Below are 17,087 nucleotides of genomic sequence, written 5' to 3' on the forward strand. Positions count from 1 at the left end.
CCAAAATCATAAACACCAAGCAACACCAAGGCCATTTACATGATTACTGGGATTTCTTTCAAAATGTGACGATGGCTTATGATTCACATTAGTTTAGCATTAGCATAACATTACACAGATACTTGAAATTTACACCGAAATTATTCAAAAAACAGTTTGTTGCTTGTAAATTGGGCTAAATCCATAATCCTGCTGACAAACAAACAGCACCGAAAATATAACCTCCTTGGCGGAGCTAAATCTGTGTGGTGACTGATGTTACCCCAAAACAAGGTCCACAATTAAGGTAGATTTTATATCTGACATTATAAACTAAGCGGTACCTACTGTACCAGTCCAAGAGAAAGAAAGCCACATCTGGGTTAGGGGTCAGTCCCTTTTCTTCTTTAGTGCTCTCCACCTTGGCAATGCAACGCCGATACAAACTCTGGTGGAGTTGCACCTTTTTCATTGTCTGTTGTTATCGGTGTTTTCGTTGTTTGACAGCTCAACGCCAGCAGAGACCAGGACAAACAAAACCGTTATGTAGCGTGCTAACCACCTACTCTCCTTGGCCGACGAACCACTGCTCACTGCTAGGTGAACGCATCACTAACTGTGTCGCCACTGACACCCAGTGTGCATCTTGCTATTACAGCAAATGCAAGGGCTTTCATCAGTGGGCCATAGGCTTAATCATCATTGTGTTTCCTCATTCGGAAATAGATAGTGACTTAAAGGGGAACTACCGTTTTTTACAACCTGGACCTTATTTCTAGCATAAAATACGATAATTTACTCACCCAGATAACTTTGGATAACCCGGATGTTGATAACAGGCAACTCAGAGGGGAATACCACTAGTGTATCATAACAAGATATTGGTGAAATGAATCGGCAGACAATGCGTTATGTAGAGGCTGCGCTTCAGTGCCCCAATCACTCGCATTATATGGATATACGCGTCACTTCACTGGATCTAATTTTGTCTGAACAACTCCAAATGACACCAAAGTTATCTGGGTGAGTAAATTATCGTATTTTATGCTAGAAATAAGGTCCAGGTTGTAAAAAACGGTAGTTATCCTTTAACAGATATTTATTTAGGTGAAAATCTTCCCGATTGTTACTTTAATCATATGACATATGGGTCCAATATAAGTCCAATATATTCTGAATTCTCCCATCACATTTACTTTCTTCACATGTAATCCAATGCTTATCTTTACTCACTATTATAACAGCAACATGAAAGTATTCCTGCCCTGTGTAGATACAGCAGAGGTAACACCGAACTGCTGGGCAGACTAAACCAGAGTATTGAAGTACTTATCATGCAGCCAACACTTGGGCTCAGTGTTGAGAAGTTCATGGCGGCAGAAACAAAGAGCGCTATGAACCACAACCACAAAACTCCCATTATGGTTGTAATTGTGAGGAATGCCTTCTCCTTTGATTGGTCCACACGCTTCTTGTCCCGCCCCCCGTCACCTGGTCCTGGACGAATCAGAACACGGAGAATGGAAAGGCTGCAGAAGGAGATGGCAGCTAAACAGCCAACCAAAGGGCAGACATATGGGATAGTGGGTAAACTTGGATAGTACAGGTATGTTATGCCCATCCATGCTAAGGATAGCAGCCAAACACAACCAATGGTTATGTTTCTGATCCTGACCCCACGCGCCTTTCTTAACCCCAGGTAGGTGATGGGGTGAACAACAGCAAGGTATCGTTCAACACAAGTCAGGAGGTGAAAGAAGCTCTCTCCGTAGAAAGTGATGGAACATAGACAGGTTGCCACTATCATCATATCTGGCAGATCAGTGAAGTAGCCAGAAAAATAGAGGACTGACCCCAGGCCCCAGATCAGATCCATGACAGCCATGTGGTAGGTGAAGATGTCAGAGTGGCTGGTTGAAGTGAATGAGCGTTGTTGCCGCCATCGCTGGTGCCCCAGATGGAGGACAACGATGGAGAGAGGGAGGAGGAGGATGGCTCTGGTGAGTTGAAAGGCAGCAGTGATAGATATATAAACGGCAGAACTGGTGCAATGGTAGTCTGAAGAATTGAGGGGGGAGTTGGAGGAGGAAGAAGAGATGACCGACATATCTTCTGTATGCAGCTGGAGGCCTGAGGAGGACAAGAAATGGAGTTGTGCTGTAAAACAACCTCTGAAAAGTTGCCATAAAACAAAACCAGCGACAAAACACATCCCTTGGCAACAACACAAACAATTGATTAAATTATTGACCCTTTGTTCACTCTTCACTTTTGATTAATTCAGATATTATTAATTCAGACAATTTATTTCTTTGTGGGACTTTCACAGTAGGAAGACATGCTAATAATCCCAGCAAATGAGGCATTTTAGTAAATCTAGGGGTCTACAGCCAAAGTTGTCACTGTGAATTTGATGCTAATATCAGTGTGCTAACATACTGATGTTTAGTAGGAATAACAACTTATTTGATAATTTTATCGTGATAACTTTTGCAACATTATAACAATAATAATAAGGTGGAGGCTGATAGGAGTATCATTGGTTTACATGACACATGACCTGACCTGATGATGGGACTAGATGAAAAATGAAGGGATGTCCACAGTTACTGCAAATCAATCCTCAGCTGAGGCAAGAATGGACTAAAATTAACAATCTATCTGATGGATTTATAATTTTTTACAAAATAAAAATATTTTAATAAATCAACATAATACTACATATTCTGTAAACAATATAGATGCTATTAACCTCTGGGAATGACACTAAGGGAGTCGGGAGTATCGTTGACGTACACTGTGGAACGGAACGCAGCTCATGTCTGCACACAAGCTGATGGAAATTCAATCAATAGTTGTTGAGCTCTTTCAGTCTGGACCAAAGTGGTGGACCAACTAACCAAGATATATTTTAGCACAGCTCAAATCATTAATGGACACCCACCTTGTCAAAAGTGTTTGTGGTCGTCCTTCTCCTGCGTCTCCAACCTCACTGACTGCTGCTCACAGCTTCTTGGTCCCTATACAATAATGTTTGTGTTGGTAGGTGTGGATAATTTATGATCATCTGTCAGAGTTACAGATGGGAGCAGGATGTGTTTTGCATGTTTTAAAACAAAGTACATGACAACTCAAGACAATAAATCACAGAAGGCAAATTCTCAAATGCACTGACTGCTGAGCAACAACACAGTCGTAACACTACAGCAGGGTGGAAACAGGATATATGGCATGAAATATTTCAGCATCTCTAATTACTAAGGCCTTGGTACAGTGGTCAGTCATGTGCGGGACCTTCATCCAGGAGACGGGGGTTCATGTCCAGTCTGGACGGAAGATTTTTTCCCAAACCTAAACAAACTGGGAACAAAGTTAATCAGGTATTAGAAAGACTTTTTGACAGGTGGGCAGGTGTAACGTTTTTCAACTCTGATAGAAAGCATGGGATCTGACCGGCTATACCAAATTACACCACTGGATGTCACACGAGACTCGTCTTCTCCCAAGATGAACATAATGAGAGCCTATGAATGAGTGTAGCAGCACTACACGTCTTCAGAAACACATTTCGCTGAGTTGTTATTGTGATGTAAGTGAAAGTTTTCAGTTTTACAAGAAGGTGCAGCCTATTCTGACCAGGTGTGCAAAGCTGGGGAGTATTGCATGGCCTCATGTGAAATGACTTTCAGTCAGTTCTAACATCAAGTTGATAATAAAATAAGACCTCAGCTTTGTGAATCTGTAGTGAAGATGGCAGCAGCGAGATTTCAAGTATTCATGTGTATAAATCTTGGAAGTCAGTGATTCTTCCACCACACTTTCCTGACAATGTTTCACAATGAACCTTTTGTTTGTTTTTTTATTTTATGATTTTGTATTAAGTGTGATTCAAAACTGAGAATTATTTGGGATATTGGCATACCTCGAGCCTCATTTCTAATGAATGTGAACGTCAGCATCTTTGATCTCATATATTTGGTATTATGATCCAAAACTTCTGTTTTGGATAAGAGCCACAACCATCCTCATGAAACAAGCACTCATAAACCCACGCTGCCACAGCAGCTGGCCCTCTGTGGGAAAGTGTAGGATTAATGAGGGCAGTGTGGGCAGGAGCAAACCCAAACTAATCCCATGTGGGCCCATTGTCAGCGAGTATGTTCTGGGCCCACAGCCCTTTTGCCCCTTGAGGCCTGTATAAGGGTTGTCTGTTGGCAACCCACTGTGGACTTGTGCCTGGAAAGCCCCCTTGTAGTTTCAACAACACAGGTCAGGGATCATCAAAAGCTTTTCATTTAAGGTCCACATTTAAATTTTGATAGCAAAATGTAAATAGACATTTAGAAAGAGTAAATAATAAAGACTTTTTAACAGAACACATTTGCGGGATTGTATACAACTTTGATTTGCATAGAGAGGCCTCAGAAGGCCTCGGGGGACAATTGTAATAATTTTTGGTTTTGATGTCATTACTCAAAAATCTCTTAAAACTATTTGGATATTTTTTAGGTAACTTGTATCTGTTTTTCTAGCTGTTAACAGTCAACATATATTTTTTACAATCAATGTTGGAGTCACAATATTCACTGAAACACAAGAAGTCAAATGTTCAACTGCCCCAATTTGTAACACATATAAATACCCAGGACCACAATACACTCACAGGAATATAGGAACAGTTAAAACTATTTAATATCATTAATTATTACACGGCTCTATTGAATGCTGCTCTCTGATTGGTCCATCGCTGCGTTCTACGGTCCATTATTTCTGTATAATGACCGTCGTCAAGTACAACAGACCGTTGCTAGGGACGGCGCTCTGATCCGCCTCGGCAACATAAAGCAAGACAGCTACAGCACAGCTTGGTGGCAAAACTCTGACAAGTACTAATTTCCATGTTTTAGGACTATAAACTACACCATCTGGACCATGTGATGTTGAGTAAATAAATAATAATAATAATAAAAAAATCCAACATCCATATAATCAGGGCTGACACAAATCTCCATTGGTATTTATACAATCAATACATAGTTGATTTGAATTGATTAAATCCACAAATACATTTAAAATGTCAAGATTTAAACAACTTGTTATTACCTGGAATTAATTAATTCACTGACACACCCAGTGAGCTGCAGGCCTGTCAGACACAAAGCCCAGCTAGCTAACAGTCTACTGTAGCAGAGGAGCAGTGATGTCCACACCTTCACTTCACGCCCCCTGGTTGAAGGTTAATACGGGTAAGTGTGTTTTTAATGCACCACTAATTCAATGCACTTTGTAATTAGCAAGTTTAACGTGCTAATCGCGATTAGCGCGCTAAAATGCTAACGCGCTAATTGCAAAGATTGTGACATGTGAGACATGTGAGCAACATATCGCCCTCAGTGTGGTAAGTTAGCTGTCCACATTTCTGCGTATTGCAGTATCTGTGGTGTTGTTAGCTAAAGCCTGAAGGTAAAAACCACCTCAGAATGATAAAGTTTATGAGCTTTAGTTCTTTAAAGTGACTGAGAAGACATTTGCGTTAGCTAGCAATACTAGCAGGCGAGTCAGCAATCGGTTTTGTGGCCATTAGCTCCCGAGCCAGGACCCAGGCTCGTTTAAATTTAGGTTGAAGCTAATTTTTATATACCTGCAGTGTATGTAGTGTGTGTGTGTGTGATAAACTAATGAGAGGTTTTTATCCAGACTTAATTTATAGGGTAATGCTTGAGAAGATCAATGAAAATTAACCTTTTGTGGTTAAAACACGTGTTTTACTTTAATTGTTCACTGGAAATTCACATTATAGAAAAGTATGTTATCTGTGATTGCATTACTTTGAAACATAAGAACAGCCTCATAAGCCAAGAGACACTGAATAAATTATTATTAAATTAATTAAATTTAAAGTATTTCAGGTACAAAAATGACTGCTGAGTGAAGGGAGAAAAAACTAACAAGTGAGAACACTTTCTTGGCCATTTAAGGGACACTGCCTTACTAATCTATACAAGTTAAGAAAAAGCCCATAAAAGCTATTTTAAAGCACTTGGCAAAATCAAAAAGTTACTATAATGACTCCACCAACAGAACCAGTCTGAACTGATTTTGCTAGCAATCTTTCAAGAATTATATTTTATATACTTTACCTGACCTTCCAATCCAAGATTTAGGTTAAAATATTTGTGATTTACTGAGAATGCAACGTTACAAGCTAAATGTATAGTCATTTTGAAAAAAACACAAGGAAACTATGTCTGATTCCTCTGTGCTACATCTATTTTAGAAAATGGTGTTGCTGATGAATTGAGGAGTCTCACGGCCTGGCAAACGAAGCTGGTCCGTAGTCTGGTGGTATGGCAGATCGCAACATGGTGAACAGACTGTGGATGGGGTGAGTCCTTTAGTTTTTGTCTTTTATACCCCTTTCCTACTGGTCAAAAATCCCACTTAACCTGGTTAAGATTGGGCTTTTGTGTTTAATAAGAATGTGTAAACTTGGCATTTACTCCTCTGCACTAGACACTGTTTTTTTAAGTAGGGATGGGGTCAATAGGCAATTGTTAGTGGGTTGACCTGCATTTAAAAAAACACTTCATAACCAACTAATTTTGGTGGAAAACTAGTATTAGTATCCTCACTTCACCTATGTCACTGATGCTCTGTAGAAGAGTACCAGTGATGTTTGTGATGCCCTTCCTCTCAAGTGCTGTGCAAGAACTATGCCAGTTTGTGATGTTTCCAGTCAGGATGCTTTCTATAGAGTGGTGTAGTAATAAGTCCTGTTTACAGAAAACCTAGTAATTGTGTAGTAAGCTTTTTACTTCTACCAATTTAATTTACAAATCACAAAAGTGGTGTTCATGTGTGAAGATTATCTTGCTGAACAAAACATGTAAAAATTATAAACTTGTGTTTGTCACATAGTTGATTTTTGGTGATAATCCAAAAAATCCAGGGCGATGCTAACTTCAGGGTTAGCCTGCAAAAATACGTCTTTTTAACCGCGTGGTAATCTGTGATGGCCAAGGTAGGTTCTCAGTGATGGTAAGTGACAAAATAATTTTGGTTATAAGTGAGAACACTTTCTTGGCCATTTAAGGACTGCCTGGTACTTCTATACAAGTTGACAAGGAGCACTTGGCTAAATCAGAAGTTACTATAATGACTCGCCCTCCGCCGACAGAATGAGTCTGAAATGACTTTGCTAGCAGCACAGCTTCTTTTTGGGGAGGGTTGTGTCTTGGATCTTTCAAGATTTATACCCTGTTTAAGACAGGTAAGTAGTTGATCCTTTACTGATTTTTAATGCAAGTTTTAGCTAGCGACACTAGCATGTAAAGCAGTGATTATTTTAATCCATTAGTTCCCATGCCAGGACCCAGGTAACTTTGATTAATGTAGAGTAATACCCCCTGGTTGAGGACTTAATGCAATATACAGAAGGTTAGACGTGTATGTGTATTCAATACAGCACCAATTTGATGCAATTTGCACATCAGCATGCTAATGTATTAATCACGATTAGCGCGTTTGCATGCTAGCAACATTCGTGTATCTGTCAGTGTGGTAGCAGTCCTCATTATTCTGTGTTGCAGTACATTATGTGTTGTTAGTCAAGACCTAAAGCTGAAACTACCCCAGAACTACCCCAAAACTACCTAAAACTATGATAAAGTGTAGTAGCTTTTAATTGATTAAAGGTTTGTGTTCACATTTTTTTAGGCCATTTTTGTTGTGTCTGTGTGAAAAGCTAATGAAATGTTTTTTGTTCAAAACTTAATTCATAGTTAGCTTAGAAATACAATGTTAGTCTGTTTGTTGTAATGCAACATTAAACATATATTATATGTGATTGCAGATAATGCATTACTGTGGAGAAGAAGAACAACTTTGGTAAGCCAAGAGATGCTGAATATATTCATTTAAAATATTTCACATACAACAAAAATATGACCAAAAAAAACAGTAGTAACGAGTGAGTGCCTGTTCCTTAACTGTTTTCTTTAGAAGTTGACAAGGAGCACTATACCAAATCAAAAGCTGGTACAATGACCAGCTCTGGACCAAACAGGCAAGTGTGTTTGCTATTAATCATTAATTTAGTTTATTATACACTTTATAATTAGCAAGCTAGGGCACCACTTGCAATTAGTGAGCTAGCATGCTAGCGGGTTAATCGTGCTAGGGTCATTAGTATAGCTCCCAGTGTGGTGGCAGTCCACATTACATTGCAGTGTATTTCATGCTGTTAGCTAAGACCTGAAGCTAAAACAACCCCAGTATAGTAAAGTTTAAGCAGTTTTCTTTTTAATTAAAGTGAGGAAACATTTGTGTTAGCTAGTGGTACAAGCAGATGAAGCAACAATTTATTCTAGGCCATTAGCTCCCGAGCCAGGACTCATACTTTGAGGAAAGCAGAACTGAGGAAGCCTCTTGGATGAGAGGTCACCCAATTCCCTGTAACTCATTCCTAAGTCATCACGAGTTGACAAGGAAATATTTGGTGGGTCTTGGATACTGCTGACAACGAAATACATCAACCAGACCATTTTGTCTGTCCGTCCAAGGCAAGTGAAATGTTTCATTTGGGTGAATGTGCTTTAATTTAACAGTGTTGTGGCTTTTTTGTTGACAAAATTGTGACTAGTCCACAAATTCTGGCATGTCCATGATATGACCTTTTTTGCCTACAATAGTGCAATCATGTCATGTGATCTGCTACTTAAGTGGACGTTACAACAAATATTACTGGGACCACAACAAAAAATCTGAGCACCATTTGAGGGAAAGTGTCCGTCAGTAAACTTTTTTACAAATTAACAAGGAGCACCAGTTAGCAAAGACCGACGCCATCGCATTGTTTGCTGTCTTTCATCTGCCATGAAAGTTGCATTTTATGTGTCCACTTGTTTGTTGGTTAGTTGGATTGTCAGCAGGATGACACAAAATCTACTGAACAGTTTTCCACAAAACTTGGATGGGGAATGGGCTGCAGCCTTAAATAGACCCCATTAACTTTTGGCAATGATCCAGATAAAGGGACAGATCCAGTCATTTTTTGTGACCTTCTTTACAGTTGCAAGATTGAGTGAATTTAAATTATGGTGAAGCATTCATGGGTGGTTTATAATTTAGGGTGATGCTGGGCTATCAAGTTTTATTTTAGGTTAGGTTTGACTGAATGAAAGGGGACTGTTGGACCTTGGCACACTGAGTGCTATTCTAGTTATTTTTATCAAATCAAATCAAATCAAATCAAATTTTATTTGTATAGCCCAAATTCACAAATCACAGATTAATAGTATCTACTAACCATTCAGTCTGCTATATTTTGTTTTATTAAGAATTACACGGATATTTGCCATATTTAATAGCATTTTTTTCCCCTGAAACCAGGATTTTATTTAAACAATGAACTACTTCATATGTGACCATTCTTTCTTAGTAACACAGATTTGATGTATGAGATACACAAAGCTGTGAACAGAATAAGACACTAACATGTTCTCAGAAATTAACTTGATACAGCCTATTGTATCCACGTATTTTAAATCCATTTTTGGGTGGTGTCTGTAGACAAACACTGGACACAAACATTGAGGCATGGCATTGGACAAAATCTACCACCACAATTGTAATGATGATTGATAACAGTTGCACAAGGTTTTTGAAGAAACACACATGAATGACAACAGCAAAACAACCTTTCTATCACTGATGAAAACCCCCCCGTCCCTGAAGACCTTATTTGAGAAATATCTTAATTGATATAGTTAAATAGTACATTATGTTTCAACTACAGATATAGTCATAGTTGAGGAATTTGAGCTAAATATTTTCAGAGTAATGATACAATAAAAACATTTTTTGAAGCAGGGATAAAACAAGGCATAAATGATTGGATTTAAGGTTGAATTGAAGTAACCCAACCAAACAAATGCTTCAAAGATGGCAGCAGGTGTGCTGAAGCCTGTAAAGGCATCACTTATTGAATTTATGAAAAAGGGCATCCAACAGAAGATGAATGCACCAAGCACAATACCCAGAGTCTTTGCAGCCTTGCATTCAGACCGTTGAGTCAGCCCACCTCTTCCTCTGTCATTTGAACAATTACCCATATTTCCAATCTTTTTTACATGCTCTTTCGCCACAATAAATATTTGAGTGTAAAGACAAATCATTACAGTGCAGGGAAAGAAGAAGCAGAAAACATTGTCCATGATTCCCCAAAGAGGGTTAAAGAGAAGGTTACAACTACCAAGGCAGTTTATTGATGCCACATAATCCTCTATCCCAGCTACATTTGCCTTAGAATAAAGTACTCCATAAGAGTAGACAGCAGCCAGTGCCCAGCTGACACATACCATAATCATTGCCACTGACATTGTGATTTTTCTAGAATAATGCAGAGGATTGCATATTGCTTGATGTCTGTCAACAGCAATGCAAATTAGATGGAAGATAGAAATAGTGGTGAGAAACAGATCAAAACTGGAGTGCAGCAGACAGAAGTCCTCACCATAGAACCAGCAGCCATGAACAGTCCGGATGGCACTGAAGGGCATCACAATTACACCCACTAGTAGATCAACCAGAGCAAGAGATAAAATGAGCACATTGGTAGGACTATGCAACTGCTTAAAATGACATATTGACACAATGACAACAGAGTTCCCTAAGATGGTAACCAGCATGCCTAAAGCAAATAGCAAATACAGGGCAAAGTTAGTCCCCACACCTAACTGTACAGTTACACACGAGGCATTGCTGTTCGGGAAACAGTACTGCTCTTGAGAATAGTCAGCAGTCATCATAAAGAGATATACCAAAACCTCAGAGATAAACCTGACAGAACCCAGAGAGGGTGGAAATCTTTGTCTTGTAATCACAGTCACAGCAAAGAGGCCACCTGAAAGTCACCTGACACACTTAGACATCCAATCAAAAGCCTCCTATTAACATCCATGGAAAATACTCCTGGAAACATTTTTTTTTCATCTGCAACATGAAGTAATGGCTGAAATAACAATTAATAGTTTCATTGAGATAATGTTTTTATTTTGAGTAGAAGACAATGAATGTGCGAATGAATGAGTGAATTCAGCTTCCACAAAGAGCAGACAGGAAGTAACACACCAAAACAACATCGAAACATCCGGTTAATTTTCAGGATAAACACTCCATGTTGGTGCCAGCACAAAAATCTAAAAAAAGAGACCAATCCAAGCAAGTTCACCCTTTTTTTAATCATTTGGTTGGGAACACTAACCCTTTGTCTGTTTGTTGTTGTGTTTATAACACATACATGTGTAATTGCAATTGCACGTGATTCTGTCAAAATCTGGCAACTCCTCGGTTTCGCCACTCAGTACTAGTTTGATAGCAAGGAATAACAATACTAACATCCAAACACAATTGTAATATTCGCACCACAGCCAATGTCAGAATCAACCACCAGCTTTACTTAATGCAATGGATAAACTGAGCCTGAATCAGTGAATGAGGCCTAAAGTATGCTGTTTGTTGAAAAAGATAAACAAGGAACTGACATAAATCCATGTTTTCTTTCATATTGATTACATTTGTAATGTTTTTAAGTTGAAATATAGTGAGTCAAAATAAAACTAACTCAGTATGTCAACCTCATAAGGAAACAGGTGGTGTCTGTAGACAAAGACTGAAAAGAAACTAAGGCAAATTTACCTTTTAGATGCTTTATTTAAGAATATGGTAGAACACATAATGCAATAATGAACAGTATTTCAAAATAGTCTGGCGTGCTATATAACAGAATAAATGAATACATTCTTACAAGTGTAAATCGATCAAGTAGCATTGTTATGATATAAGGAGGAATTGAGCATACAAGTTCTCAATGACAGGTGTTTTTTAAATGCAAATACTGAATTTTTTTTAACGTAAAATGTGTGTAAAAGCAATCACACACAGAGATGAATATGATAAGGGCACACTAATAAAACATGCTGTTCGACAAAATATACCATTAATGCTGTAATATAGACAATGCTTTGTCGTGGTTATAAGAAAAATACAATATATGTAATCATTGATGGTAACAGAAAAAAGGCCCTTCTACCACTGATTCAATTGCAACTCTTCTTTAAAAAAAATCTTGTGTGAAAATGTTACATAGTAAATTAAGTGTAGCTGTGTAATTGAACAGGTAAATTCATAGTTGAGGAATTTGAGCTAAATATTTTTAGAGTTACTATGCAGTGAAGACATTTTTTGAAGCAGGGATAATAAAAAAAAAGCACAACAAGCAGTGACGGCTCAAATAGACATATGTCATCTTAAAAGAGACTGACAAGAAACAAACAGAAATCCTTGTTTCCTTCACATTCATTCATTTTGTAATATTTGTTGTGGGAAGAGCCACAGTTTCATATATAACCTAAATAAAGTTAGTAGGTGCTGTCTGTAGACAAAGGCTGAAAAAAAAACGAAAACACATGATGCAATAAGGCTATATTTTCAAAGGAGTTGTACATTTCTAAAAGCATTAATATTGTTTGAAGTGTAAATTGGTCAAGGGGCAGTATACAAGGTATTATTTTTCAATTTATGTACTGAAAAACTCAACATAAAAAGTGATGGACAACCTGGTTTTGGAGTCACTTACAGGACGCACAATCCAAGGTTGTAAAGCTGAGAACCAATGGATCTGTGATTGAAATCAGCACAAAGGTCTAGAAAAGCTAACTTTTGAAGGGATAGAACAGGTGAACAGGCAACAAAAGAATTGCTGGATTTGATAAAAACAAACTTCAAAGAATTTTGTTTGGTTGATGTATTAAAGATTAAAATTTCCTTGAAGACACATTTTAATTATTCGGCTAACATATAACTACATGTTATTTAAATTACTCAAAATATTGACTGAATGGACACACAGGGCCGGATCTACTAAGATTCCAAATTGCTTGTACTAATCTGCGTGGGCAATCTAGAAATTTGCGTGTGGGGTTGAACCGCGGTTTGCGGGCGATTTACTAAGAGCGATTGCGTTAATGACAACAGGTGCAAAGGTGTTGGAGACACGCCTATTTAAATGAGGGTTTAGCGTGTTTCATGGTTTTCAGCATGGCGAGTTTGAGAGAGCGAAAGCTCAAAGTGAAATTCGACCCTTTGGAATTAGAAGTGTTGGTAGAGGAAGCGAATAAACATTTTAATGAGCTGCAGCAAAGGAATCTGACGGTCGCGTAAAGGAACCCCGTGTGGGAGAAAATCTGTGAAAAAGTTAATGCTGTTGGAAAAAACAGGCGAACAGTGGATGAAGTGAGAAGGAGATACCAAGACATCAGAAGAAGAACAAAAGAAAAATTGGCGTATAATAATATAAATTTAATAATAATAGTAAACTTGCAAGGAGTTTTGTTATTGCAGGTACTGCGTGACTCCTTCTCGTAGCTGGCTCCAAATCCGCTCTGAGTTCCTCCAACAGCTCCAAAATGGCAAGGCTGGATAGGCGATATGTTCTAATGATAGTTTCCTCATTCATCCCAAAAATGTTCACACGAGGGTGAAAAAAGCGTTCTCGGCGTCTCCTTCTTGCAACAATAATCGCAGCCATGTGTGCGCAATTACGCATACAAACCGTTTGCACCTCCCTTTGAGACGTGTTAAATATAGACGCAGTTTCTATGAGCAAAATTGCTTTCCGGTTTGATAACTCACTTTGCGTGTGCTAAACTAATATATTTACATTTTCTCCACCCACACAATTGCGTGTAAACGCCCCATGTTGCATATTCATTGCTGCAAATGTACTAACTGAATGCAGACGCGCTATTTTGCACCTTTGACAGACGCAACCCTTTTAACACACTGTTAGTAAATCAGTTTGTACATTTTTTTGCGTGTGCAAGGAGTTTGCACACGTTTTAATACACGCAAACCTTTAGTAGATCCAGCCCACAGTGTCTTGTCTTTTCAAAAAGAGACTGCAAGAAACAATTACAAGTCCATGTTTTCCTTTTAATGTTTCTGTAGTAAAAATGTGTTTCTAAAGGCTTCTGGGAAGAACTACAGCTTCATACATGACCTCCAAGAGGTCAAAAGGTGCTCTCTGTAGACAACGACTGAAAAAAAATGCAGAACACATAATGCAGTGAGGCTTAAAATAAAAGAGGTTCTACATACCCTGTAACAACATTAATAAATGCATGTCTTTATGCAAGTGTAAATTGATCAAGGGGAATTATTTTAATATAATTTTGGATTACGGAAATGAGTTATTATTGCAAATTGGTTTTTAAATGCAAGTACTGAAAAGCTTTTCATGAAAAAAAGTGTGTAAACACTCACACAGAAAGACAAACATGATGGCCCAGTAATAAAGCATGTTGTTAGACAAAATGTACCATTAATATCATAATAAAGGCAGTGGTTTGTTATTATTGAAGACAACTGCAAAACAAAGGCCTTTCTGCAGCTTACGCAAATGGATGCCTTACACCTTAAAAAATATTTGAAAATGTTAAACGGTATATTTTTGGAGTGTAGACATGTCATTTCACAGATAAATTTATAGTTGAAGAGTTTGAGGTGAATATTTTCAGAGTGATTATGCAATGAAAACATTTTTTGAAGGAGGGATAAAACAAGGCATAAATAATGGGGTTACAGGCTGAATTGAAGTAACTCAACCAGTATAATGCTTCCAAGAGGAAAGGAGGAATGCGGAAGCCAGTGAGGGGATCAATAATAAATTTCATAAATAAAGGCATCCAACAAAAGATGAATACACCAAGCACAATACTGAGAGTCTTTGCAGCCTTGCACTCAGACTGTGCAACCAACCCACCTCTTCCTCTGTCATTTGAACAATTGTTCTTATCTCCAATCTTTCTTACATGCTGTTTAGCCACAATAAATATTTGAGTGTAAAGACAAACCATTACAGTGCAGGGAAAGAAAAAGCACAAAGCACTGCTCAACATTCCCCAAAGTGGGTTGAAATAAACAAAGCAACCACCAAGGCACATTATTGATTCCATTAAATCTTCTAACCCTGCCACGTTGGCCTTTGAATAAAGTACTCCATAAGCGTAGACAGCAGCCAGTGCCCAGCTAACACATACCATAATCATTGCCACTGACATTGTGATTTTTCTAGAATAATGCAGAGGATAACATATTGCTTGATGTCTGTCAACAGCAATGCAAATTAGGTGGAAGATAGAAAGAGTGGTGAGAAACAACTCAAAACTGACATGCAGATGACAGAACGTATCACCATAGAACCAGCAGCCATGAACAGTCCGGGTGGCACTGAAGGGCATCACAATCACACCCACTAGTAGATCAACCAGAGCAAGAGATAAAATGAGCACATTGGTAGGACTATGCAACTGTTTGAAATGACAAATAGACAACATGACAAAAGAGTTCCCTAAAATGGTAACTAGAATGCCTGAAATGGTCACCAAATAGAGGACAAAATTGGTCCCGAAACTGAACTGTTTCATAACACATGAGGCATTGCTGCCTGGAAAACAGTACATGAACTGCACTTGAGAATAGTCATCAGTCATCATAAACCCAAAGACATATGCCAAAACCTCAGAGATAACCCAACAGATCCCAACAGAGAAAGGACAGGGGAAATGGGATAAACACGCTGACATCTCTGTGTTGTTACCAAAGTCACGGCAAAGAAGCCACCTAAATAATTATCGGATACGCTGTGCCATCCAATCAAAGGCCTTCTATTACCATACATGTAAAATAGTCCAAGCAACATTATTATGTCATCATATTTGCAATTTGCATTATATTGATCTAAATAACCATTAATGGTTTCACAAGGAAAACCATTTAGTTTTGAGTGCTGAAGAAGTATAATTTTAAAATATGTCATATGTTACATTCATACTCATATAAATTGTTATTGTATTTTTGTTGATGTACACTGCACACTGAGTTTATGTTTGTAAATAGTCAATCTGAGCTCCCAAATACACTCTGCTCTAACTTAACTGCTAATAAATTGAGAGCACTTTTGGAGTTAACTGTTCATTTTCTTTTGAAAGCTCTGTTTTCTGGGCCTTTCTGTCTGAAACAGAGCAGCAGAGAGCAAAGAGAAGCTAGTGTTTCATGACCAGGTGAAATGGCAACCGCTGCTACATGTATACGGTATGGCCACAATTTTAGTTTCAAACATTAACAAAACAAACTAACATTTTCAACAGAATTTGAGGAAACTTTGTTGAGGTCATGTCAAAAATGTCAATGTATTGTATTGCAGAGTTGTTTGAAGTTAGCATAGAAACCAGTTAGCCACGGCCCGCACTGCGTCGGGGCAACAGCACGATAGCGCCCCCAGAGTTTCAGTTAGGACATGGTGCTCACAGCAAGTTCTTTATATTTGAAACACTCTTAACTTGTAGTGTAATGAATGAATAACATAACTTACACAATTTCAATAAGTAAATATTCTTACACATATTTAATATGCTAAACAAAAGAAAAATACAACCATACACCCCCTGAATTCAGGTTTTTCCTCTTATACTGAACTAAGACAAGCTTAATTCCAGGGTCTATATGCTAACCCATTGGCCCTTACTGTACTAACTGTGCATTTTGGCTGTAGAGGGTTAACCTGAAGACTTATTTGTTAACATCTGAGTAGAAATTCTCTCACCTTTGGATTTTCTGGGTACAATAGTGTGACAAGCTAGCTGGATATCAGCTGACTGCAGGAAACTAGCCTGATGACCTGGCAAGATACAATCTAAGGGGCTACAGGACTAGACATGGGCCTCGGCTGGTTACTGGGTGATTGAGGCAGGCCTATACTCCTCTTGTGAATGTATTCTTTCTGCATTTCAGTTTTATGTGTGGGTGGGCTGGGTCTTCCCCGGGCTGCTGTGTGAGTCTCAGAGATTTATAGACAGATTCAAATAACCAAAGTCAGTAACACAACTCATCTTAAGGGGCATTATTTTAACATAATTGGGAGTTGACTATATGCCTTATTATTGTCAGGTGTTTTTCAAATTCAAATACTGAACATTTTTCCATGAGATATCGTGTGTAAAACAATCACATAGAGAGACAAACATAATGGCCCAGTAATAAAGCATCTT

At 38.3% G+C, this 17,087-nt stretch overlaps 2 protein-coding genes and 1 long non-coding RNA gene across 3 annotated transcripts; 1 reads left to right on the top strand and 2 right to left on the bottom strand.

Moving 5' to 3' along the window:
- The first annotated feature begins 4,856 nt into the window (after window positions 1-4,856).
- On the top strand, window positions 4,857-8,045 carry LOC311252153. The gene is made up of 4 exons (XR_014621497.1): window positions 4,857-5,225; window positions 6,257-6,364; window positions 7,832-7,866; window positions 7,981-8,045. It is a non-coding gene; the product is annotated as an uncharacterized lncRNA (long non-coding RNA).
- Window positions 8,046-9,758: 1,713 nt separating this feature from the next.
- LOC311251800 (trace amine-associated receptor 13c-like) lies at window positions 9,759-10,667 on the bottom strand (the record flags this gene model as incomplete). The annotated part of the gene is made up of 1 exon (XM_084344443.1): window positions 9,759-10,667. The coding sequence occupies one exon, from the start codon at window positions 10,665-10,667 to the stop codon at window positions 9,759-9,761; it is 909 nt and encodes a 302-aa protein (XP_084200569.1).
- A 3,837-nt stretch (window positions 10,668-14,504) lies between these two features.
- Window positions 14,505-15,530, bottom strand: LOC311251801 (trace amine-associated receptor 13c-like; the record flags this gene model as incomplete). The annotated part of the gene is made up of 1 exon (XM_084344444.1): window positions 14,505-15,530. The coding sequence occupies one exon, from the start codon at window positions 15,528-15,530 to the stop codon at window positions 14,505-14,507; it is 1,026 nt and encodes a 341-aa protein (XP_084200570.1).
- Between the last annotated feature and the right edge of the window lie 1,557 nt (window positions 15,531-17,087).

This window comes from Pagrus pagrus, assembly GCF_965226575.1.
Source record: "Pagrus pagrus genome assembly, chromosome: 22".
NCBI classification, from domain to species: domain Eukaryota; kingdom Metazoa; phylum Chordata; class Actinopteri; order Spariformes; family Sparidae; genus Pagrus; species Pagrus pagrus.